This window comes from Oncorhynchus keta, chromosome 18 (assembly GCF_023373465.1).
Source record: "Oncorhynchus keta strain PuntledgeMale-10-30-2019 chromosome 18, Oket_V2, whole genome shotgun sequence".
Classification (NCBI taxonomy): Eukaryota; Metazoa; Chordata; class Actinopteri; order Salmoniformes; family Salmonidae; genus Oncorhynchus; species Oncorhynchus keta.
The window spans coordinates 10,070,905-10,097,084 of NC_068438.1; the positions used below are offsets into that span (position 1 = coordinate 10,070,905).

Genomic DNA, 26,180 nt, shown 5'->3' on the forward strand with positions numbered 1-26,180 from the left:
TACTTGGCGTGACCTTGACCAATAAGAACTCAAGTAAGTGTAGGACCTTCTGAATGGGGGCTGAGCTGACTGGCAAAACAAAACACAGGTAGAATGTGCTCGAACACCTAACTGAAGATGGCCGTTTTAACAAAACCCATCACTTTAACATACTAATCCATTGACTGGCCATCCCTACACGTATGACGTCAAACCCACAGGCTCATATTCATATACAAATCCCTTCTCAGCAAGACCCCCTTTATCTCAGCTCTCTACTAAGACTCCCCGCCACCAACAGCACCCTGAGATCCAGCAATTACATAAACCTGGCAATCCTCAAGTCACTCAGTATCTTTGGTGAAATTAAACATAAGCACATCAAGCATAGAAATATACGCATAGAACATATATACTGCCTCTTAGACTTGTTTTCAATTTGAATGACAGATCCATAACTCACATTTCTGTGTGAATTTGGTCGGGTCGCCCAAAAAGTTACACATTGCAGCTTTAACTGATAACTGCATGTTTCCCCCTGCCTCTTAAATGCTGCCTATTGCTGAATGTTTTACTGACTGTTTTACTGATTGTGCATTATGTGTATTTTGACTGTTGTTTTTATTATATTTTTTTACTATTTGTGTGTTATATGTGCTGCCCCCATTCCGTTTTTTTATTTTTTTATTTAATTAACCTTTATTTTACTGGGCAAGTCAATAACAAATTCTTATTTACTATGACCGGCAATCAAATAGACCACAATTTAGATAATCCATGGGTTGGATTAATATATACAATGTGTACTGTTATTATTATTATTATTATTATTATTATTATTATTATTATTATTATCTCATATCCTGTCACAAATAAAGTAATGTTTGACCTTATCAACATGGACACCCTCATCTGACACTTTTCTACGTAATGCATAAAAACGTCATATCCGGCTAATGGGGTCAGTTTTGTTTCCCCGGATCCGCCATTTCATTTTTTGAAGTTACTTGTGACAAGTTACAAGATTTGATCAAAATCGTATTGTTTTACAACTGGGTTGGGTAAGTTGTAATCGACATATTTTAATCGGGTGATCAGACACGCTTTGTATGAGGATCGGCTTTTGGATTTTAACTTGATGGGCATAGGCAGGTTGCGGATGTCGCCTATTTTCCAAATGTGTTCTACGCGCTAAAGTTTTTGTATGAGTTGAATGCTGGTTGTGGATAAGGGGATTCAAAGGGAAGGCCCGTGAAGCCTCGGCTTTGGAGTGGGAGTCATGGCCGGAAATTTTGACGCAGAGGATCGTGCAAGTTGGTACTGGGGAAGATTAAGTAGACAGGAGGCAGTTTCACTTTTACAAGGACAGAGACACGGAGTGTTTTTGGTGAGAGACTCGATTACAAGCCCTGGCGACTACGTCCTGTCCGTTTCAGAGAATTCCAAAGTCTCGCATTACATAATCAACAGCATCAGCAACAACCGGCAGTCTGGCTCAGGTAAGAGAGACATGGTTTGGGGCTGCAGAATAAAGGAACCTTCAGGGTATACGTTCTTGTATGACTTCAATGCAACCAGATGCACTATAACGCATGCAACCCAATAAAGATTCATCCAGCAAGCCACTCCACGTTCATTTGCCTTTATTTGGAAAATAATGTAAGATTAACTTCCCACAAGTGAATCAACCAAACAGTGACATTTTGGTTCAACCAAACGTCAAATATATAGTCCGCTGCCTTTTTAATGGGCCAGAAATGTGGTAATTCACACGGCAGTTAATAAAGCCTAATACCTTTGGCCAGTGAAATGGTTTCGGTTGTTCTTTCCTTCTTTTCTACTCATCCCTCTTTCCCCCCCTCCTCTCCCAGGCCAAGTGCCTCCACAGTTCCGCATAGGGGACCAGGAGTTTGACGCCCTCCACTCCCTGCTGGAGTTCTACAAGATCCACTACCTGGACACCACCACTCTGATAGAGCCCATCAACAAGGCCAAACACTCTCCCTTGGTCAGCGTCAACGCAAGTGCTGGAGGCCCGCCGCAGCGGCAGGAAGACGAGATGGTCCGTGCCCTCTTCGACTTCCCAGGCAACGACGATGAAGATCTGCCTTTCAAAAAGGGCGACATCCTGCGGGTCCTGGAGAAGCCTGAGGAGCAGTGGTGGAACGCCAAGAATTTAGAGGGGCGTGCCGGGATGATCCCTGTGCCCTACGTGGAGAAGTACCGACCGGCCTCTCCCACCTCGGGGGGCCTTGGAACAGGGGGTCCAGGTGGGGTGGGCTCGGTAGACGGCTCAAGTGTTCAGGGCCCTCCTCTGCTAGACCCGAGCCAGTACGCCCAGCCCACACCTCTGCCCAACCTGCAGAACGGACCCGTCTTTGCCAGGGCCATCCAGAAGAGGGTGCCCAATGCCTACGACAAGACCGCCCTTGCCTTAGAGGTACCTACCTAGCTGTGCTCTCTCATTCTCTCATCTCCTCTTTCCCTTTATTCATCATTCCTCTCTCAGATTCTTTGATCCTCCTCATTTTGTCATGGATTTTCCTTTGTCCTCAGCCTTCAGTGCAATGAAGCTAATAATGACTGGTCTTGTACAACATATATTTTCTTTGGCATTATGTCAAGATTGAGGCCATAGAATCAAAACACTTTTTTTATGCCTTAAAAAAAACTATGATTTTAGAATGATATTGAATTAATGACATTTCTGAATGGTTGTCTGTACTGTTATATTTGTAATGCCAATATCAGTGTCTAATTGGTCATCCTCGCTACTGGGACTGGTTTCATCTGTTGTAAAGTCATAATCTGGGGAAGACCCTAGGTTCCTTCCCAGTGGGTCATTCCAAGTTACTCCTAGGTTCCTTCCCAGTGGGTCATTCCAAGTTACCCCTAGGTTCCTTCCCAGTGGGTCATTCCAAGTTACCCCTAGGTTCCTTCCCAGTGGGTCATTCCAAGTTACCCCTAGGTTCCTTCCCAGTGGGTCATTCCAAGTTACCCCTAGGTTCCTTCCCAGTGGGTCATTCCAAGTTACCCCTAGGTTCCTTCCCAGTGGGTCATTCCAAGTGACCCCTAGGTTCCTTCCCAGTGGGTCATTCCAAGTGACCCCTAGGTTCCTTCCCAGTGGGTCATTTCAAGTTACCCCTAGGTTCCTTCCCAGTGGGTCATTCCAAGTTACCCCTAAGTTCCTTCCCAGTGGGTCATTCCAAGTTGTCTTACTTTTCCGCTCACTGCTGGAAGGAATGAAGGAGTTGGTATGTGGCCTCTGTGACTTGTTGCCTGTGACTTCCTACTCAGCTTCTTAACCAGTTGCATGCTTCTGTGTCCCAGCCGCTAGAAGGTAGTTTGGGTCGTGTCCATTAGTCACCAAACACATAATGGACTGAAATGGGGAGGGACTTTCCTGATCTTGTCCTAGAAACAAAACATTTTACCCTAATGAATATGACCCAGTGCATACAGGGTGGTGGTCAGTCAGTCTGAACTCAATGGCCAACTGCTCTAAAGCTCATTAGAGAATGCTGCCAGAGGCTCCCTCCCTCCCTGACTGTCTTAACGAACTGTCCGGAAGGGGAAAGAGGGCTTCCAAAGCGGAGGTTGTTGTGGGAAGGAAATACTTTGTGTAGAGGAATATTTCCTTTCATGAGGACATTACTCTGAGCCAGAACGGCCTCTGGGCGACAAGCCAGCGATCTTCGGCTCAACCCCCCCCCTTTCTCCTAACCTGCTTGGAGAGAGGGAAGACTGGAGAGAAGGAACAGTAACATTGAAACAGATACGCAATGTTCACTTTCTGGCCTTTCTGTCTTGATGTAATCAGCTACAGGGTGGAAGTAGTCTGTTTGTCCTCTGTGTTAAGCTACTTACAAGGACGGGAAAGTAATGTCAAAGACTTGTGTGAAAATGTTGGCAAATGTTATACACTTTTGGGTCCCAGACAGGTTATATTTTCTATCCACCCAAGAACCAGTCAGCACAGCGCTCCAATGATAACAAGCAGGATATTTACCCTCTATAAAGGTGTTTGCCAGTGGTATGACTCAGGAGGTATATAGGTTTAATGATTAGCCCCTGCACATACTTCCTGGTCACCTCTTAGTCGATGAGAGAACTTCACTCTATTTAGAAGGATTGTCCAACTGTAATGAAGAGGCCTACAATGTGAACCAACAAATGAACCTCTGGAATACTGGTTTGTGTTTAGTTGCGCCCACGGTTTGTGTTTTTGCGAGGCCAAATGAACCGCTGCGATACATAGACAAAGTTTCACAAGTGGCTATCAAGCTGCAACAAGTTCATTACAGGGTGAGCACCGTGTTCATTGGGCACCAAACGGACTGAAACGGGGAGTGTCTCCCTGGACTTGTCCAGTAAGCAACGCACATTTTTGTGTTCCGTTGAAAAGTGTTTTGAAATGTTTTCCGTAGCGTGCCCTGATGAACATGACCCGGGTCTGTCTGTTTGACGAGTCTTTCTCTTCCTGCAGGTGGGCGACATGGTGAAGGTGACAAAGATCAATGTGAACGGCCAGTGGGAGGGGGAGTGCAAGGGCAAACGAGGCCACTTCCCCTTCACACATGTTAAGCTGCTGGACCATAATAACCCCGAGGACGACGTGAGCTGAGAGTGGACACTGGGCTCCTTGGGCTCCTCCCATCCCTCACCCTGCCCTTACACACACACACAGACACTCACTCCCTCACATGCCACCATCGGCCCTGTGCCAATCAGCAGCCTCCACACTCCGACACACACACACCACTTCCTCTTCCTCAGTTGGCCCTGTTAGATCATCATTACGCTGTGTCTTTGTCTCACACACCACCATTATTTATACCACTTCAGCACCATGGCCAGCTCTATCAAAACACACACACATTCCCCTTCTAAAGAAGAAAGACTCAGGCCTTGTCTGATGGGATGAGGACAGCGGCTGTGTAATACAAAGAGGAAGATGGAGAGTGTGTGGTCAATGCTCTCTTGGGCTGGAATCGTACACACAGAGATCCATGGAGAAACACTTTTCTCTGGCTGTCGAAGAGAGCCGTTAGAATGACACTACACTGTACACAAAACTATCATACTCACTACAAATCCACGACCAAGTAACTAGTAGCCTTTTTGTAAGGGGAAAAAAAGAACATATCGTTATGAAATGATTGAGAACCATTACGTGCTAATATCATGTCTTTTTTTTCTTTTTTTGGCCTCGTTTTTCTGAGAAGTAAGATTGCCAGTCCACCACTATTGCGGAGATCTCGTCAGATGTGTCGGCTATGTTGTTACTAGTTTGTGTCTGTCTTGCCTTGCTTGTCTGTGCTCTTTGACAAGCCTTTGTCTGCTCCACTCCTACTCTGAATCACTGAGACGTCGTTCTTTCCCACCCACGGCTGTTAACTTGTTCTAAATATTGGAGATGCCTTTTGTATGATATGCCAGGGTCGTGGAAACATTCTGCCATATATAATACCATAGCCAAGGATTGATGGTTAAAATAAATAAAAAATGTGTATGACATAAGCTCAATGGTAACATGAATTGTATTTCTCCTTGGAAGCGTTTAGATTCTATACTGATTACGGTAGTACTTGTTCTCATGTACACGTTGCTTACAAGGTCAAAGCACTGCATTGACACTGAGTTCTCACTTTTCCGTTCTGGATTCCCGTCATTCACTCTATTTTGAGAACTGATGTCTGTCTGTATTCATTAGTGTAATAGTGAGAAAAACACACTTTAATTTGCATGCATCCACAAACCACCAAACTAAATCCACAAACCACCACACTATTACTTAGACTGTCAACTTTGAAAAGAGATCACAGTTAAGTCCACCTGTTGACACATGACGATGATCTTTCCATTCCTATCATGTAGGATACTGGTTAAGTTTGCTCCCTGGCACAGCATCATACAGACCATTCTTACGCTTTGCGCCCCACTGAATGGGCCCCTGAAATTGACTTGGATAACGTCACCTAGAGTGGTTTCCCATAGATTAAGGCAGAGGTGACTTGAGAAATGGGTTACCTCGTCTTCAGTAGAACTGGCCACTAGGGTGCACTGCAACAGCATTAGGCAGAGAGGTGCTGGGTGAACCCAAGTGCTTGTCTGCCTCCGAGCTTTAGCCCATGTTGATCAATACAGTTGTCTGTGTTGAGGATGCTGGAGGTGAAATATTTTCAGAATGCACTTTAGTCAATCATTTTTACAATGACTTGCCAGTTCAGGCCCCTCTCTTTCCAATTGCTTTTCTTGCATTTTCTGCTGTGTGTTTGTCTGTGGCAGAACTTGTGCTGGCTTTTTAAATTTTTTAAAATATATAATCTAAGGTAATTTAGCCCAAAATGTATGATGCAGCTGTGAAAAATCCAAATGCATGCATTGTCAGGGTGTGAAGACTTGAGTATGGTAATATGAGTTAAACTCCAATTATGTAGTACCTCATCCAAAATACACCGTCTGCTGTCCTCAGATGTAGGTTCTGGGTATTAGATGCTGCAAAATCCAGAGGAATAGAATTTTTAACCTTTCAACAATTGGATTGTCCTGAAACCACAGGGTTTTTTCCATTGTCCTCAAGCCTGTACCATTTCTCTGTATAATTGTAGCTTTCGGACCGACTGACACTGTTTTATAGCCAATTTATGCCACAATCTATGTTTAAGGGCACGGTTGGGTAGGTTACTTTCTAAATGTAATCAGTTACTAGTTACCTTTTCAAAATTGTAATCAGTAATAACTTTTGGATTACCCAAACTCAGTAACAATCTTTTTACTTTCCCCTTCATAAGCATTAAAAGAAGATGAAAAGGAATCGTCAAACACATTTGGGGTGTCATAGTGGTCTCTGACCTGTGGTCAGACCCGGCAGGTATAACAAATCTAAACTTGCACCTTTTTTCAATGCGAAATTGAATGTCATTGAGAAAACAAAGGTGGCAATGTATTTTTTTCCCGCAAACATCCTTTCTGAATTTACAAGTAATCAACTAGTTTTTCTAAAGTAACTAATCTGGTTACAATATTTTAGCTGGTAATGTAACTGATTACATTTAGTTTATTTGTAATCAGTTACTCCAGTATTTAACATCTGTTAAATCATGTCTGCTTTTTCATTCATTCTCTCAATGCATGCCCGTTTATGTAATCTGCTCTTATTTTTATGATTTTGTCAATGGTATGGTTTTGTCAATCAGGCCTATAAATATTTTAAAGTATTGTATTTTTGTAACCCTGTGAAAGTCATTATCTTTCATAATGGGGCTTGGTTGGCAACCGCAAATGGAAATTGTGATGATATCAAAATGTGCCATTGTATTATAACACTATATTCTTTCAAGACAATTGAAATTGCCATTTATTTTCTGTAGCATGTAATGTTTTAAGATATACATAGTAAATAAAGTCAAAGGATTGGCAAATGAAAATACTGTACCCTATCAATCTTGTGGATTGTCATAAATGTGAGATCAAACTACAATGCCTTTTTTTCCATTCATAATTTGTCTCACTTGTCATATGTAACCGACGTGAAATGGCTAGCTTGTTAGCGGTGGTGCGCGCTAATAGCGTTAGCACGCTAATAATCTTGCTCTGCAAGGTCCGTGGCTTTTGGCGCGATGGGTAACGATGCTTTGTGGGTGTCAGTTGTTGATGTGTGTAGAGGGTCCCTGGTTCGAGCCCGGGTAGGAGCGAGGGGACGGACTGAAGTTATACTGTTACACATAACACAGACCTACAAAAAGCCAGTTGGCCTACTTGGGTGTTTATTTGTATTTAAATATCCAGACAGCTGATTATTATTGCAGGCCTGTCTACCAAAACTTGGTCCCAGATTTGTTAAAGATATCACAGCCAGCCTGTTTCATGTGTTCTGGTTAAGAAGACAGAATCAGAATGAGAAAGCTTTATCATGCTTTAAAAATAATAAAAACGTGATCATGCTCATCATGATAATGGTACTGTGGGTGGAAATGTAAATGTCTGGAGTCACTGGTTGCCAAGCCGTGTAAAAATGGGAGGGGTTTTTCTGAGCAAGGGGTGATCCTCAATGGAGGTAATGCGTGTGTGGTGTGAAAGGTTCCCGGATGTATATTTTCGCCATTTTTTTTTACTCCAGTACAACCGGTGGGGTGGAAACGCCACTGATCTATCCGTTGATTTTCCAGGAACCACCGACAGATTGACCGAGTAGCAGCTACTGTCGAGCGTCTATAGCAATTTGTCAGTTAAACTAGACTATTCGACACTCGGAACAAAATGGGCGATCGGGATGAGTTAGTATATCAGGCTAAACTCGCCGAACAGGCTGAGAGATATGACGGTAAGAGACAATTGTATTATTCGATGGAGGGACATGTTCGTTCCTGGATTTTTTTTCTTCACCAGTTGGCTAACGTTAGCTAGCTAGTAGCTACCAACATAGCTACCACTTGCACTCACTCATCCTCCCTCTTGCGGGGGGGCCTCGACGGTGAAGTCAGTGCGCTAACGTGAGCTATCGCATTAGCTTAACTAGCTAGCTGTGTAGCTAACGTTAATTAGGCAATACGATAGCCACTTAACCAGATTTGTTTAAATATATGATTCATTTAAAGAGAATACAAAATGGCGGATTATTGATGGTGCGAGAGCTATGTTGCTAACGTTAGCAAGCAAGTGGGGTGGTAGTTAACGCGTTAGCCAGCTAACGTTTATATGTACTAGCTACGTGGGGATTACTTTTCCCAGACAATGATGTCAGCCAATGTAAACATACACTACAGTACTAGGTGGCAATCGAAATATGTAAACCTTTTGGCCTGCCAAATACCCTACCCTAGTTTACTAAACTTCTCGTGGTCCAACGTTAGCCATAGCCTGCTATCTGGTTGTGACGTATCGGAGACTGACCTGAAACAAAACCTACCCCAGTGATAAGCAATTTTTGACGTAGGTAGCTACGTTAGCAAGCTAGCTAACGTGCCTGTCAATTGGCATGAAGCAGAAGCTGTTTTTAGATGTGTTATTACAGGCCATGGTCATGTCTGGCTGGCCACATGCAGCTTTGATTTGCCCCCGAAGTAAAACCAGTTTAGCTACTTTACTTCACCCTCAAATTAAATGCGATTATTCACAGACATGCTGCTCTCATTCTTGACACTGATGTAACTATCTGTTTCTGAAAGGTATGGTTATGTACCTTGTCACTGGGTATACATTGATTGGGTATAGATGTAGTCTTGTAGAATGAATGCCTCGGCATGGCTGAATTAAGCCTAAATGTTGCAGCAGACACTACCTTCCAAGATCTTATGATCAAGAACCTGTATTTATTTGGCACATCAGAGTAGGCATACTGACCTAGAATCATGTCTCACCTGTCCTTATTCACATTCATTATGATAATTTAGGCAAAATTTATCATAGATCTACTCTGAGACTCTGTGAATAGAGGCCCAGAAACTGAGACGCTTGTAAATAGGACTTTGTATGATTGGGATTGTATTGTTAGGTTGAGAAATTAAAATCTGTAACTTCATAAGAAAAAGAAAAAAAAAACCTCTGAAGTCATCAAACTTTGTCCCGTGGTTTTATTTTGTTTATGATCTTTCAGCCCCAATTACTTATGACTTCCTCTCTGCTCCCCACAGAAATGGTGGAGTCCATGAAGAGAGTGGCCGGGTTGGATGTGGAACTAACAGTCGAGGAGCGAAACCTACTATCAGTGGCCTACAAAAATGTCATTGGGGCGAGGAGAGCATCATGGAGGATAATCAGCAGTATTGAACAAAGGGAAGAAAACAAGGGTGGAGAAGACAAATTGAAAATGATCCGGGAATACAGGCAAACAGTGAGTAAGCCCAGAAGTCTGAGTCACTGAGTGCATTCGTGTAGAACTGGTGCGAGAGAGATCTGACACGATGGGAGAAGCATTTGACCTGCAGCACTCTTAAATCAATATGGTAGCGTTTCCACTGGAGAAAATTGTGAATGATATAAAATAATTTAGGCTAATTCACCTGAATGATACCATTTGTGTATTGTTGAGTGTTGCTTGTTGTGCCCAACATTGTGCCAGTGGCTGGTTATTCAATGAGTCATTTTCTCCTGCAGGTTGAGAACGAGCTGAAGTCGATCTGTAATGACATTTTGGATGTGCTGGACAAGCACCTTATTCCAGCTGCCAACACGGGAGAGTCCAAGGTCTTCTACTACAAAATGTACGAACGAGCCTCTTCACTTGTTTGGGAATAGATGCTTGGTAGATGGTTCTTGGTGTTTTTTTAAAGACCCTGTTACAAATAGTTGTGGAATACTATTCTATTTATTTTATTTAACCCTTATTTTACCCAGTAAATTGACTGAGAACACATTGTCATTTACAGCAATGACCTAGGGAATAGTTACAGAGGAGGGGGGGGGGGTAAATGAGCCAATTGTAAACCAGGGCATGATTAGGTGGCCTCGATGGTATGAAGGCCAGATTAAGAATTTAGCCAGGACACCGGGGTTAACACCCCTACTCTTAAGTGCCATGGGATCTTTAGTGACCACAGAGTCAGGACCCCCGGTAACGTCCCATCTGAAAAACTCTTAATGGCTCTAGAATAAAGCATAGAGCAGGGATTGTGCTTCCTCCTGCTAAATCAGGAATTCCGGCTTGTCTGACATTTATCCTCCATCCATTTGTTGCTCATCTTTTACACCACGGTAGCCCACTGATACTTCTCCGTCTTGCTCTTCCCTCAGGAAAGGCGATTACCACAGGTATCTGGCTGAGTTTGCCACCGGGAACGACAGGAAGGAGGCTGCCGAGAACAGTTTGGTCGCCTACAAAGCTGCGAGCGACATCGCCATGATTGAACTGCCACCTACACACCCCATTCGCCTAGGCCTCGCTCTTAACTTCTCTGTATTTTACTATGAAATCCTCAACTCGCCCGACCGCGCCTGCAGGCAAGTACCTCGCGCGGCTCTCCCTTGATAGGCTTCTAACTTAAAATATCTCATTTTTTAAATGTGGATTCAATATGGTGACCTATTCTCTTGATACAAGTGTGACATAATACTCGTGTTTGGACTGCAGGTTGGCGAAGGCTGCGTTCGATGATGCCATCGCAGAGCTGGACACGCTGAGCGAAGAAAGCTACAAGGACTCCACACTAATCATGCAGTTGTTACGCGACAACCTGACACTATGGACTTCAGACATGCAGGGAGATGGTAAGCGTGAGTGAGAGGCCCCCTCACTCAGACTTTTTAGAATGCACGGAGGAAGTTGGTCATATTACGAAGGGGAAAATGCTCAATTCCTCCAGTCTGAGGTATGCTTACAATATTACAGCACTTAGCTGTTGCCATTTTTTTTTTTAGAAGCTAGTCCATTACAATATGTTTGTAAACAGATGTTATCCTACCACAAGAGTGTAGCCCTCAATCTTGTTGAGTTGTGTGATGTTGGTTATTCGGCTCTTTTCAGAGCTGCTGACGTGGATCATTACGTTAACGTCTCCGTTCTCCGTCCGTCTCTAACCCAACCTTGTGCCTCTCACCTTGCAGTTCCTTCCGCATTGCTTAGTGCCCCCCCCCCCCTCTAGTGTTGAAGCTTCTTCAACCTTCATCATAATGTCGGACTCATCTCTCATCTCTCTCCTTCCGTTTGTGTAGAATCCTAACGGAACAAAACAGCCGTTTATTTCCCATAATCTGTACTTTGTAAGTGTTTTCTGCATCTGGTTTGACTCGTTTGTGTTCTGTCCCCCATCACTACTAACTCACAGCAACGCCACTCACCCATCATCAGTTTGTGTCACAGGGAAAGTTGTATGTTCACACACTGTGTCTTATGAATTTCTTCTACGCGGTGATTTAAAAAAAAAAAATCACTGGTGTATCAGTAATGCATTTATTTGGAGCAATTGTCTTTTTCACATGCTGATTTCCATGTGTCTCGGACAGCTGACAGATTATTGGGTTCTGTAGGACAGCTCTGTGGGTACAAGGTGACACTCTTTCTCCGTGGGGCTGCAAGGTGTCTCACCAAGTTAGCACATTGGTTTGTGTGTAGAGTCTGCCGCTCTGTCGTCACCTGCCTGGTCTTTTGATGGATGGTGCCTGTTCTCCATAGCTATCGTGTATCGTGGAGACTGGAGGACTAACGGCATGGCACCAGTTGTTGAGCGGCTGTATGGGATATCCTGTCTGTCTTTGACTGGGTGACATGTATCTACATCCAGTCCCGTAATCGCTGTGTCATTCTGTCTGCCTGGCGTCCTGTAGCATGACACAAATACACAGTTGTCTCACTAGGAACGGAACGCCAGTACAATATAGTGGCTGATGTTGGGAATATAGTACTTAGGTATAGAGTCTTGGGCAGATTTATCAAGAGGGATTTAAATATAGTATGTTACTGCATTAGCTAGATGGCTAAGGAGAAATTCACAATTCAAACTTGCTTCTCAATTCTAAACGGAAGCAATCTATTCCGTTGTCGTCAAGCATTGCCCGAACATGACTTTTAATTCGAAAGCTTTTTAGTTACTCTGAGATGTCCTGTTTTTATTTGAAGCACCACACGAGTGTGTTTTGATATGCTCTACGAGGTCGTAGTTAGTGGTTGAAGTTTCACTGCATGTGGCACACTGAATGAAACCACCACTGGGCTCATTTCGGCTTGTCCACCTGCAACTTTGGAGACTAGGTTAAAACTGTCACAGGAGTAATGCCATATTTCCACAGCATGTCTGTTTGGACACTGATTTTGATCACCTAGACTGAGGGTTGTCTCTTGTAAATAACGTGAAAGCCCAGCCCTCACAGTCCGTTTTCTCTTGTTTTCAAGCAGGTGAAGAACAACAGAACAAAGAGGCACTGCAAGATGTGGAGGACGAGCCCCAGTAAGACCTCACAGACAACTTGAGACCCCCTCCCTCTGCCTCCACACACTCCCCTCCCCCAAAATAAAAAAAAAAACCCAGTCCCAACAGGAGCCACCACGCCCAAGTGACAGCGGCTCTCTGCAGCTCTGACCCCCAGGGTCTTAGAGATAATCAGTTCTCTTCATTAACATTTTTTTTGTTGCCCTTTTTAATTCAATTTAAATATAAATACCACTTAATTGAGACAACATACAATTTTGGAAAGACAGTCCCTGGATAATTGTATTTTCCTTGGTACAAGCATTTCTGATTTATCTTCATTATTGTTTCTGTTTTTGCTCTTTCCTCTATTTTATCAGTTGCTGGATGTATTGAGAATTTTTTTGTTAATGTAATTACAGAAATGAACTTTTATTACTGATATGTCTATTAGTTGTGGGAGCTGTAATATTTCTGTGTTAGTGAAAGAGATGCAAATCATTAAACCTTCGAAGGGCAGGTCTAAACAAAGTGCTCTTCTTAACTTTAGTTTTTCAGAGGAAGTCGGCAAAATTCTTGATATCCACGTGGAGCAAAAAATGCTTAACTTTTACACCATAGTGATTCTATTGTGACGTTTTGGATTGTACTTTGTGCTAAAATACTGTATTGTGCGTACTTGCTGATTTCAGATGGTGGCTGGTAGCGGTTTTAAAATCCAAGGGAGCATTGTGGTGTTTAGTGAGGAAACGGCTCTCGATTGGCTTCTGTTGCAAAATGACAGGGTTCTAAGTAGATGATTTCAAGCCTGCATGATGAGTTAATGAATAGTTTTTCTGCCTCTTTACATTGTTCATGTTTTTTCTTTTTGCTGCATTATGTGTAACTTAAAGCTAATTTGTACTACTGGATATCTGACTGGAGCCACAGATAGAGCACCTGTATTGTTCTTACTGAAACACAGCATGGAATTAACATTAAACAATCTAAATTAAACATACCTAAAAGTCTGGTGTTGATTTCATCAAGCGATTGAGTTTGTGCTACTCTGTTGTTTTGACTGGATGTTTATGGTCGGCGTAAAGCCATGGAATTGGGTGTTTTAAACATGGGTTAGAAATGACTGGCAAAATGGATACTTGCCTGTTGGATGTATGCACATTGGCTTTTGGTAGGCCACGTGAAGTCACTGTCATTTGGATACTTGCCTGTTGGATGTATGCACATTGGCTTTTGGTAGGCCACGAAGTCACTGTCATTTGGATACTTGCCTGTTGGATGTATGCACATTGGCTTTTGGTAGGCCACGAAGTCATTGTCATTTGGATACTTGCCTGTTGGATGTATGCACATTGGCTTTTGGTAGGCCACGTGAAGTCACTGTCATTTGGATACTTGCCTGTTGGATGTATGCACATTGGCTTTCGGTAGGCCACGTGAAGTCACTGTCATTTGAGATGGCACCGGAGGAAGGTTGAAGATGTACGAGGTGGTTTCGAACACCACCACAGAGCTCACGGTTGGTTGGCCCCTACACTAAATCGCTAAATGGGAGTTTGTTTTGTTGTTGAAGATTAAGTTAAAAAAATTGTCATGATGGATTGCATTGACTTGCTTGCACTTGTCATATACATAAGCAGTGCTTTACTTGTATACCAGGGAAATAGGTAGGCCTACATTACAAGAATGTTGGCTTTGACACGTTTATTCAAATGAAAGGGGACAAATAATCCTAAATGCTAAATTGACTGACCGTAAGACCCCAACTAGGTTTCTCAACAGCCAGTGTCTATAAAGAAAGCCCCATCAAGTCTGCAACTAGGTTACAGGGGCCCTCGTCTCAACAGACAGTGTCTACAAAGAAAGCCCCATCAAGTCTGCAACTAGGTTACAGGGGCCCTCGTCTCAACAGACAGTGTCTACAAAGAAAGCCCCATCAAGTCTGCAACTAGGTTACAGGGGCCCTCGTCTCAACAGCCAGTGTTTATAAAGAAAGCCCCATCAAGTCTGCAACTAGGTTACAGGGGCCCTCGTCTCAACAGACAGTGTGTATAAAGAAAGCCCCATCAAGTCTGCAACTAGGTTACAGGGGCCCTCGTCTCAACAGACAGTGTGTATAAAGAAAGCCCCATCAAGTCTGCAACTAGGTTACAGGGGCCCTCGTCTCAACAGACAGTGTCTATAAAGAAAGCCCCATCAAGTCTGCAACTTCCCTTTGAGGTGCCGGTCTAGGTTTGTTTAAGTCTTTCGTTAAGTCTTGAAATCATTAACGGTCTAGTCGTTGGAGGTGAAATGTTGTAGTAGAAGAGCTTCCCCATCAGTGAGCTGAAGTCTGCCTCTCCCAAACGGTCATTTTTACCATTTTCCTCCAGATGTATTACCAATGCTAATTTTAAGTTGATATTTCAAGTGTTGATTAAACCCAGTGTTAATAGTAGTAACCTTCAAGAATATAAGGATATATATTTGCTGGCCTTTTCTTGATTGTTTGTTCTTTATGCGAAAGTGAGCGAGTTCATTCATTCATATGATGTGCTTATTGGTATTGGTATTCATATGAATGCACCTGGTGTGCTTATTTTGTCATTTGACAGTTGGTTGTGTGTCAATCACAAGACTGACTGACATTTAAAGGGGAGTGGAATAATCTTTCAGACAGGGCACATGAATGCGCAGAATGACACACAGTCAAAGTGTGATTTTGCATCTGCGTCAATCAATACCACCGGCCGCTGGAGCTGCCCAGCGGTGACGTCGGCCATGTACAGGTCACATATGCCACGTTCCATTTCCTGCAATACAGAGACACAGCCCATTGTACGTGGTCTGTAAATTGTGATTCGATATAGATTTCTCCACAGCTGCTGTTTTGCACGTGGTATTTTGTAACAGGATTATACATTTGAAACGGATTTAGATTCTCACATTTCATCCATGAACGAGTCGGTCTAACTATTGTTTCTGCTGGGTCGGCGCCTGCTGGCGAGGGCTCCTCTCGGGCCATCCGCTGCGGTGGGGGAGCCACGTTACATTATGCCATTTGATTTGGATTTACCTTGAGAGAAAGCAGTCCATCTCTGTCCTTATCAAACTTCTCAAAGAGTCTTCTGTAGGGGTTGCTTCTTCGCTTACACACTCGACAGAACCTGCAGAGATAGCACTGTGGAGAGAGGCCTGGCTGGGACACAGAGAAAGACAAGAGAATGACCTCCAAAATCTAGTCACTTCCACCAAATGAATGAATGACAGATCTCACATTCTGAATTGATCTGGGGCACATCCATCTAACCCACTCTCCAGCTGTCTGAAGTTCATTGGCAGGTCAAATCGACATATCGTCTTGGATGGACACACCCTTGCCTCCATTGGTTGGTGTTTACCTCTCTGTTATTGGATGAATGTGAGTCAGTATTGTTAAAGATAGTGTTAAAGACAGTGCCAACTCTTCAGTGTGTATTCAATGTATAATAAGGCAGTCGTACAGCATTCTCCAGCTTATACAACTGTGTGCGTATGCTGTCCAGACTCCTCTCCTGCCTCACTGGTCACAGGGTGATGCAAGAGCAACTTCTTTAGCACCCCCTGGAGGACAAGATGTGTACATACAGAGGCGGCTTCCACTGAAACTCAGGTTAAACTGCGTTAGATATTTGAGAGAAGAGATCAAAGCTGATCGATCCATTGACTGTGAGTATATTACGTTGTCAGAAATATAAAACAGGTAAGACATTTGTGAAAATATGACACTTGTGGAAATATTTTGTAATTATGATGATCCCAAGCTAGGAATAGGTCTGACCTTACCTGAGGGTCAAATATCGATGGACTGACGGGCAGAATCCTTTCCCTCACACTCTGTTTTTCTCTTCATTTCCCCACTCCCCCTTCCACCGGAGATCTGTACATCAGACCTAGGACGGCTGTAGATGATAGTTGACATGTAAAATAGGAGATGGATTTTTATCACCAATCATGTTGTACACAGAGTTTATCAAAACATTATGACGTCACTTCTTAAATCAGTGTAGATGAGGGGAAGGAGACCGGTTAAAGAAAGATGTTTACGCCTTGAGACAATTGAGACATGGATTATGCGTGTGCCATTCAGAGGGTGAATGGGCAAGACAAAATATTTAAGTGCATCAAGAATCAACCACCCAAAGGACATCCAACCAACTTGACACAACTGTGGGAAGCATTGGAGTCAACATGGGCCGGCGTGGGCTTTGGACACCTTGTAGAGTCCATGCCGGACAAATTGAGGCTGTTCTGAGGGCAAAAAGGGGTGCAACTCAATATAATGAAGGTGTTCCTAATGTTTTGTACACTCAGTCTCTGATGTGTACGGTCAATACGTGACTGATTCACTCTAATGTCCTACTGAGCAAACAGAAAAGACCATTTGAATGGAGCCTGATTAAGAGGTACCTCACTCACCTTTTTGCACTTCTTCTCTTCAATATGCCTTCCATGATGCAGAGGAACACTCAAAGACTGGGCTCTTCAGTGCTGGCAGCATTTATGCATTGGGCCAAAAGGGAACACTGTTCTTTCATAGAATCATTACCTGCGGAACTAAAATATGCCTTTTCATAAAGTTTCTTTCGTTTTTATTTTAAAATTAATTTTCTCAGCATTCATACTTCAGTCCTTTTCATTAGAAACACTGTTTTTTCTTCTGTGTGTAATGTGTCGCTTACCTAGTGTGTATGGAGACTAGTCACCTAGCTACTAACTGCTTGGCTTAGGCCTATAGTTGCTTGTAGTCTTCTTGAACTGTACATTGGTGGGTTCTGGTCTCAACTGGCGGGGTGTGATTTCCTTCTTCTGACTTCAGTGGAAGCTTCAGATTTGTGTGCACAATATATTTACCATGACACCATCATTCATTCCAACATTCATTGTAAGACTCATCGTGTGACTAAAGCTGTGTTTTTATCTGAAACCACAAGAGGGCAGCAATTGCTAGAGCTAGATAAAAAAAAAAGATTAGCTCAAATCGGCTCAAAGTTTTTATGCCAAATATAACCTACTGTAGGGGAAATGTAAGAAAGATAAATAAATAAAATAGAGTTCCAAAATACTGTGTAATCTAATTAAAATTCATATTTTGGACAAGTACAATCAGAACATTTCTGGGGAAATAAGAGTGAAGTCTGCGCTGTAGTGTGAGGACAGTTATTTGGGCTGGTGTTTGAGTGGTAGCCTATTCGGCGTCCCGTGCTTTCCTGTGGAAACGGCGCTGCTGAATCCTGCGTTGTCGGGAGGTTGATAACTGCTTTTGAGCAGACTGAAGGGACAAACGGCATGGACATATTAGGGATTTCCTTTTTTTAGGGTTAAAAGTAGACGTGGCTATTTCCAGTCAACACTGTGATATAGCACTAGCCTATCCCAGTTTGTTAACTTCAGTACACAGTATGTTCTTGAACCTCTGCCCTACCACTCCCTGCCCTTTCTCGTCGCCATGGCCACGTGCCCTTTACTCAGAGATTGTCCCATAACTCTCTCTCTCTCACACAAACAGGATGCAATTCCCTCTCTACTTCCTTACAGACTTCTCTGTCAGTGACAAGTTGTGTCCGCGCCTAGTTCAGGAACACTGGCCCCTTGTGTAGTTCTCCCACTGCGCCTGGCTCACCTTGACACACTACCGTAACACCAGCTGCAGGTTCTGACACACACACACAAACAAACCTCATATCACCCTTCCAGTGTGAGCGGATAGGACATGAAAGACAGTTTAGACCAGCATAGAGAGAGAGAGAGACAGAGAGATGGGCCTCCTTCACCTTGTGTGTTAAGGGATGGACAGCATAGAGAGAAAAAAAGAAGGAGGAAGTGTGTTTATAAACCTTCGGCCAAAGGACCTTGAACCTGTCTTCTGTTAATTAATAACCATCTTCTGGATTGTTTAATTGGAAACATATAATATCTGATCGGTGATCAGCATAAACAACAAACTATACCCTTGAAAAACATCTCCCAAAAGTACACTGTTAACGATCACCCTTTAAACAAACTACAATGTATATAAAGGCTTTAGAGGGCATTCATGGTTAACTTCTGTAACAGTTCTTGTTCTTCCCAGTATGTTTCAGGGACGTCTGTGTGTGTTCTCTCTCTCTCTCCTCGTCCACAACAGTCTGCTAGGCTGATCCCGGCCTGAGGACTTGCTGCGTCAACGCCACTGTTTCCTGTTGATGCCCAGCAATCAGGAATACCTTGAGCGCGGGTCAAAGGATGTGTGTCCCTGTCACTTCCCCTCTCAGCAGCCCCCCAGACACTATAGGAAGGCACACACCAACGGCCCACGACCACCACATGTACAAATAGCCGTGCTCTCACACACATAGCTGCATGTTCACAAGGCCATACACAAGGCTGAAATGAACACACACATCTAGGGAACACTGTGATTGAGGATAAGGAGGAACAGTAACGTAGAAGTTACAGAAGAGACTGCCCACTAGAGCGCAACCACGTTCTCCAAAACACTACTCAACACAACCACAATCAGTTTCTATACTTGTTCTCAGTCGCCCTCACCACAAATCGCACCACTGACTGACCATATTGATGACCTAAAACATACAGTAATATAGAGCCATTATTCCTTCCCCAATCATACACCCAAAACCATGCTGTAACTTCAGACTCAGCAAAACACAATCTATCGTTGATGTTCCATCCATATCAGTGTTGATAATTCATATTTTGTGGTGGCATGGCTGAGTTCCCAAGATGTCAGTGGTCCAGGGAGGGCAGCTTTTAAAGGGTGTGATTCTGAGAGGATGCTGGTCGAGGGAACAAACAGGAACCTTGGGAGGGGTCACAAGGCACTGAGGGCAGTCAGTGTCACAGCAAAGATCAACGGGGTCATCAATCTGTGTGTGTGTTTTTACACCATTCTGTCACCGCAGACAGTGATATGGTCACAATGTCGCTGCTTCCAGCCTCTCTCCGATACACCCTGGCATACTCTCCTCTGCCTGTCTTCATTAATTAGTGCCCCCCTTGGGGAGAGGAAACCGAAGACACTAGAAACACAAGTCCCTTATTTATTTTTGGAGAGGTGGGGGAGGCATGTGGTGTGTACGCGTGCCTCCCAGTTGTATATCCAGGGGAAATGTGGGGAAGCAGAGTGGGTTCCTCCGGTGTTTACCCTGTGAATGTTGAGAACGTCCGAGACAGGATGCATGGGTCCAGGAGGAAACCCTGATACCCGGGCTAACCCAGAGTGCACTGCGCCACAGCGATCTGGTGTGCATGGACATCAATTATACTGCTGGGCCGGCTGTGGAAAGAGAGCCTGACACTATCTATCTACACATATCCTTTGCCTGCTCCGGGACAATTCGCACTAGAGCACTCTGAACAGAAGCAGGAAACATCCTTGTGCTTTGACTATCTTGGCCTCGTTAGATAACTGAGAAAAGAAGCACACATGTAAATGACTATGTGCTGCCAGTAAAATATCTGTTTTTCTACTTTAGTTTTCCTTTCCTTCTTTCGATTGACAGTGTAACAGAAAGTGCCCCGTTCCTCTCGCAGACGTTAAAGGGGAGGAATTTGTACAAACGTGAGAGGGGTGAAGTCATTGCCACGCCGTCAGAAGGACAGAGTAAGTGTGCGGAGGACAGAGAGAAAGGGATTGAGAAAGAGAGAAGGAAAGAGAGAGGGAGAGAGAGCGACCATGATGGAGCTGAGGATCCAGTTGATCCCTACAGGTGAGATCATCCTGTCCCCTGGGAAGAATGGAGAGAGCTACTGCCACAGCTGCACCAAGGTGAGTCCATCCATTCAACCTGATCACTCCTCATACACTTGAAATAACTAGCTATCCTTGAGTAGGATTTGCCTAGCCTGGTCCTAAGATCTGTTCGTGCTGTCTTGTTAACTTTGCTAACCTTGGCGAGACAGCACAAACATGTCTGGGACCAGGCTAGGATCTGCCTGTGTGGAAGTAGAGCTGATTATCATTTTAGAGGTTCACTGTGCACGGGGAAAAAGTTGTTTACCTTGGCCGCTCAGTTTTTTTTCGTTTGACCACCGGAGGTTGGTGGCACCTTTATTGGGGAGGACAGGCCCGTGGTAATGGCTGGAGCGAAATAGGTGGAATGGTATCAAATAAATCCAACACATGGTTTGATGCCATTCCATTGGCTCTGTTCCAGCCATTATTATGAGCCGTCCTCCCCTCAGCAGCCTCCAAGCGGCTCGACAATGTACGGTAAATTTGTTTGTGCCAAATAGTTGGCTTGACAGAGTGCAATCAATATCATCCTCATTCGATTTTTCCACTCAGTGCTAGGCCATTGATGTTGATTATACATACTGGTTCAGCAGAGCGCCAAGCGGAAAAAAGTTACATGTGGCTTATAATGTGCTGCCCACTTTCAGTGTGTGAAGAGGTGTGAAAAGTTCATCCAATGTAAATGCAGATTCAGAAAAGTATACAAGACAAAAATGAACGGTGGAGAGGCACTGTCTTCATTTCAAGATAGAGGGCGTAATTTGAGTAAACTAATTATAAACCATAAGAAAATCCAAACCAACTGAATGGTTGATTGCCACTTCAATAATGATATTAATATAACGTATGATCAATTTAAAGGGTTACATGTGTCTCTATGGAATGGGGAGAGCATTATTCTCTACCAAAACATTTTTTTCCCCCATCTCTGTTGCACAAGTTCTGTGGTGAATGTGAGAGTGGGTGGGACTGGTTCTCCAGTTCACACAACCTAAGGAATGCAGGGTGTGGGGCATTAAATCAGACAGCATATGGTGAAATAACAGGCTCTGCCACAGAAAGCAGTGCAGCTTAATGGAATGTTGAACACAAAACAAATTCGACCCAACTTGGATCTTAAGAAAGATTTTGTATTCAATAATGTACAACCAGTGAGACGCTGTTAACTTTCTACGTTTAGTTTGAGCCTTATGTTAATTCAGCCAGCAGGAATGGCTAAACGACGGGAACGGTACATGGAATGTAGGTGAGGAAAAGATGGAGACATTCCGGAACAGCACATACATTTCCCATACATCCCAACATTCCGCCACGGTCACATCACCCTCTCGCGTGCCTCTGATTTTGGGTGTGTGTGTGAGATTGAACATGTGGACTTGTGAACTGAAGGCACGTGTAGTGTGCGAGTTAATAAGTAGGCATAGGCACTATTTTCTAATTCCTTATCGAGAAAGGAACAATGCCATTTTCCAGTTTCACACAGATTCTGTGGCGAGAGACAGAGACACTCCCTGGAGTACAGTCTGTCTTACCATTGAACAGGGCCTTGTCAACAGGATACAACCTTTCCTCCCAGCATAGTTAAAGCAGAGTGAGGAGAGATAGCACAGTTGGGTGGTGTGTTTTTTAAGAGAGAGTGTGCATGTGTGTGTGTCAGAGAGAGAGTGTGGGTGGTGGTGGTGGGGTGTATGTGTGTGTGTGAGAGAGAGAGAGACATATTTCCCTCAGATTACACAGACCCATGAAGATTTTGAAAACAAATCCAATTTTGATAAACTCCCGTATCTATTGGGTGAAATACCACAGTGTGCCAACACAGCAGCAGGATTTGTGACCTTTTACCACAAGAAAAGGGCAACCAGTGAAGAACAAACAACATTGTAAATACAACCTATATTTATGTTTATATATTTTCCTTTTTGTACTTTAACTATTTGCACATCGTTACAACACTGTATATAGACATAATGACATTTTAAATGTCTTTATTATTTTGTTACTTTTTGTGAGTGCAATGTTTACTGTTCATTTTTTATTGTTTATTTCACTTTTGTTTATTATCTATTTCACTTGCTTTGGCAATGTAAACATATGTTTGCCATGCCAAGAAAGCACACAAATTGAAATTGAATTGAAAAAAATGAGAGAGAGCAGGGAGGTGGGCTATAGAAATGAATCGATCACTATGGCCGCGGTGCTATTGCAGTCTATTATCACATACAGGCAGGCAATTGAACTGCAACGGTCACCTTCACATGGGACGAGGGCGTGTAATATGCACCAATAGAAATGCTGACAATAATAAGGCAATGCTGACAGTGGACTTTTGGTACAGTACGCACATGTGGCCATACCCTTTTCAAGAACCATGCAACGCATGGCAGTACGCGGACTAGTGTAGTGACAGGTCTCTTGACAGTAGAGGGTAGGAGAACACTCCTACGAAGTCAGCGAAGGGAAAGTGAGTTGAATGCCGTCGGCGGTTTTTCTTTTCTCGTTCAGGTTAATTTTCAACTACATATTCTCACCAGTACAACAATATTTACGGACACTCAACCCTTGTTGTTCGTAGGGTAGGAGCTATAGGCATACAATCCCAAAGGTACATATTGAATAGGCTAATCAAAGCAAGCAAGTGTGCTCTCACAGTGCAAAATTAGGTTCACACGTGGCTATCAAATGCAAACGTTGCATATGCTAGTCCCCATATAGCCTATTAAGTGTTACACCCGTTGAAAACAGTTTTAAAAGAAAGTTGTGACAGCATGAGGTAAAACAAACGATATCCCACCTTAAATCTGTGGGATGGGTTTGGAGAACTTCCTGGTATCAATGATACGTTCATAACCAAGTGTGAAGGTGGTATTTACATATACGCTTGGTAAAAATCCACTTGAACTACCCTATTGTCGCAGTCAAGTGCTAGTCGGAACTAGGACACTCCGAAATGTCTGACTCGCTAACTAGCCGAACGCGGCACGTGTATAACTATAACCGGAACAATTTCCGAGTTCCAACTAGCATGTGAATGCTTTTTATAAATATATGCAGCAATCTATTCATATGGTTTTTCAACGCTATAATTTGTTCAAACATTTTTTAATTAACAACTAATATAACACAATATACCAAATAACACAGACAAACTTTATACACATTTATACAAAAATACAAAGGCTTCGTGGGCATTTGGGATTCGCGTTGCTTTTACAAGCGTGATAGCTGTTTTTTTTTAGTTTATGGTTAATACACATTGTTGATCATTAGCCAATCGGCGTTTCTCTACGAGTTCAAAGCAGTTGAAGTCATCCAACATTATTTACGACTACACAATTGGTAATTACCACCTTCCCAATTGGTTATGAATGCAGCATAAGCGCTGTTGCGTGTTTGAAAGAGGGAGGGGAAATTACTGACATTTGTTCCACGACTCACCGGGGGACTGAAATACTGAGTGTCTCAGAATAATGTAATCATGTTTTTTTTATAGCTTAAAATTACTGTTGTATAATTTAAGTATATTTGCTAAACATTCTTTAAAAAAATCATTTAATTAAAATAGATCAATAGTGGTGGATATTCTAGGCGACAAAGGCTGTGGACAGAGTTAGCCTATTGTATTTGAGAGAAGAAACCTTCCCTGTAGAATTACAGCCCCGCAGATTGGAGTTGCTTGTGAGATCAGTAACGAGGAACCGCTAACAGGACTGGTCAACGTCGAGACAGTTGAATCTGGGCTTTTCACTATTGCGCTGGTCTAACGAGAGAGCGCAGTTTGCTGTCTGTTTGGAGCCTACTGGTGACGAGACATCAGGGCGAATAAGTCTACTGTGTCGCATTGACATCGACTCATTGAAGGTAGGTAATTTATATTCAGGTACCTTGTTTCTCCCCCGTTTCCGAAACAGGCTGTTAACGAAGTTATTTTGTAGCGGGAGGAAGTTTGCGTGCGTCATATTTGTGACAATGTAGCAAGTCGGCGACGAGTCGCACGCTGGGTTGAAGTCAAGTGCTCGTGCCGTACGTGAAAACAATCACTAACCTTTTAGAGTTTGTCTGATTAACCAAGGTGAATGAATTGAACTGAAGACACCTGTTGAACTGAAGACACCTGTTGTAGTCTAACATTTAAATAGTGGTTTAAAACGGTGTTTTAACAGATAGGCCTCCTCCCACACCACCAGGTAGCTTAGTCCAGTTAGGTTGTTAGCCTATTTAGTGACACTTATCTGGTGGCAACTACTACCATACATGTTTTAATTCGTCAATGTATGGGATCCTGAGGCTATAAGGAGCGGCTGTCAGTCAGGGAAGCAATGACATGTATGATGTAACAACTTGACCACCTGAACAGCTGCCAATCCATGCCCTGACCTGACTTGTGTGTGTGTGTGTGTGTGTGTGTGTGTGTGTCTTCTTGTGTGACCTTGGGTTATGTCAAGCAGACTGTGAGTGTCCAACCCCAACTGGGTATAGGGTTGAGATTTGTCATGGCTCTCCACTCGCATCTTGTGGCTGTATGTGTAGATACAGTAATACAATAGTGTTTTTGTTTATCAATTGTTGAATTAGGCAAAGTACTAAAACCAATCGATGGGGTTGTCCAATATGGTTTCCCCCACAACAAAAGTTATTGGAGATTTTTTTGTCTGTTGTTTACCTGTAACCCAGACTTTCCATTCGACTAGCTCAGAGGATGCTATGATCCCCCTCCAAAACAATAAGTCATCGCAACAAGGATTCTAGTTTTAGCCCACGGCAGAATAATTTGGGGATTGAGCTTTTTCCCGGCAGTCTGCACTCTACAGACAGTTAGGCATCTCCCAGCTCTGTCTCACAAAGCTTAAGAGTGGCATTCACAGAGCCAAATATAACCCACTGCTTGACCCCACCAAGTTGTTTACAGAATATCCTTTTTGCATGTATCGCTTTGCCATTGGGCAATTCTGTTTGTTATTTAAAGCCCTCCCCATCTTTGTCATCTGCTGCTACATGTGACCTGTGTGTGTGTGTGTGTGTGTGTGTGTGTGTGTGAACAGAATGGTGGTGACATGGGCTGCTCTGCAGACCTTGTCTTGTTGTGGCCCTCTTGTTATAGAGCCAGCTGTCAATGCTGCATAGCCTTACCCCAGGAGACTTAATAGGATACACCTGCCTTGGCCTCTTCCATCTCTGACAGGAAACTCTCAGAGCTTACTACTCAAACTTGGCCAACATGGCTGCCTGACTGATTGCTCTAAACCAGGTATGCCCAAACTACCCCCCAAGGGTACGCTAAATAAAAATGTGATTCAGATTTTTAAAAATACATACAGTTGAAGTCGGAAGTTTACATGCATTTAAACTCAGTTTTTCATAATTCCTGACATTTAATCCTAGTAAAAGGATTAGGATAACTACTTTATTTGAATGTGAAATGTCAGAATAATAGAGTGATTTATTTCAGATTTGATTTCTTTCATCACATTCCCAGTGGGTCAGAAATTTACATACACTCAATTAGTATTTGGTAGCATTGCCTTTAAATTGTTTAACTTGGGTCAAATGTTTCAGGTAGCCTTTCACAAGCAGCCCACAATAAATTGGTTGAATTTTGGCCC

The 26,180-nt window shown here is 43.2% G+C and overlaps 3 protein-coding genes across 9 annotated transcripts in view; all 3 read left to right on the top strand.

The window, feature by feature from the left end:
* Window positions 1-950: 950 nt before the first annotated feature.
* On the top strand, window positions 951-7,411 carry LOC118397229 (adapter molecule crk-like). The gene is made up of 3 exons (XM_035791779.2): window positions 951-1,478; window positions 1,851-2,419; window positions 4,466-7,411. Exons 1-3 carry the CDS (start codon window positions 1,259-1,261, stop codon window positions 4,601-4,603), a joined length of 927 nt encoding a protein of 308 aa, XP_035647672.1. The 5' UTR covers window positions 951-1,258; the 3' UTR covers window positions 4,604-7,411.
* Window positions 7,412-7,989: 578 nt separating this feature from the next.
* Window positions 7,990-13,824, top strand: LOC118397230 (14-3-3 protein epsilon-like). Of its 4 annotated transcripts, none has more exons than XM_052467373.1 (7): window positions 7,990-8,305; window positions 9,615-9,814; window positions 10,078-10,184; window positions 10,714-10,920; window positions 11,051-11,187; window positions 11,632-11,679; window positions 12,809-12,927. In XM_052467373.1, exons 1-6 carry the CDS (start codon window positions 8,242-8,244, stop codon window positions 11,637-11,639), a joined length of 723 nt encoding a protein of 240 aa, XP_052323333.1. In that variant the 5' UTR covers window positions 7,990-8,241; the 3' UTR covers window positions 11,640-11,679; window positions 12,809-12,927. The 4 variants fall into 4 exon arrangements, with proteins under 4 accessions (XP_052323333.1, XP_052323334.1, XP_052323331.1 ...); XM_052467374.1 differs by having other exon boundaries at window positions 12,812-12,927; XM_052467371.1 differs by lacking the exon at window positions 11,632-11,679 and having other exon boundaries at window positions 12,809-13,824.
* A 6,324-nt stretch (window positions 13,825-20,148) lies between these two features.
* The window catches only part of LOC118396825 (unconventional myosin-Ic-like), an 84,159-nt gene continuing 78,127 nt past the window's right edge, over window positions 20,149-26,180 (top strand). The window contains exon 1 of one of the 4 annotated variants that reach the window (XM_052467379.1): window positions 20,149-20,613. In XM_052467379.1, the coding sequence (XP_052323339.1) occupies window positions 20,521-20,613 (93 nt within the window). In that variant the 5' untranslated portion in view covers window positions 20,149-20,520. Of the gene's footprint in view, window positions 20,614-23,984; window positions 24,439-26,180 lie in introns of those variants that run through there. The other 3 variants (XM_052467376.1, XM_052467375.1, XM_052467378.1) reach the window with 3 other exon arrangements.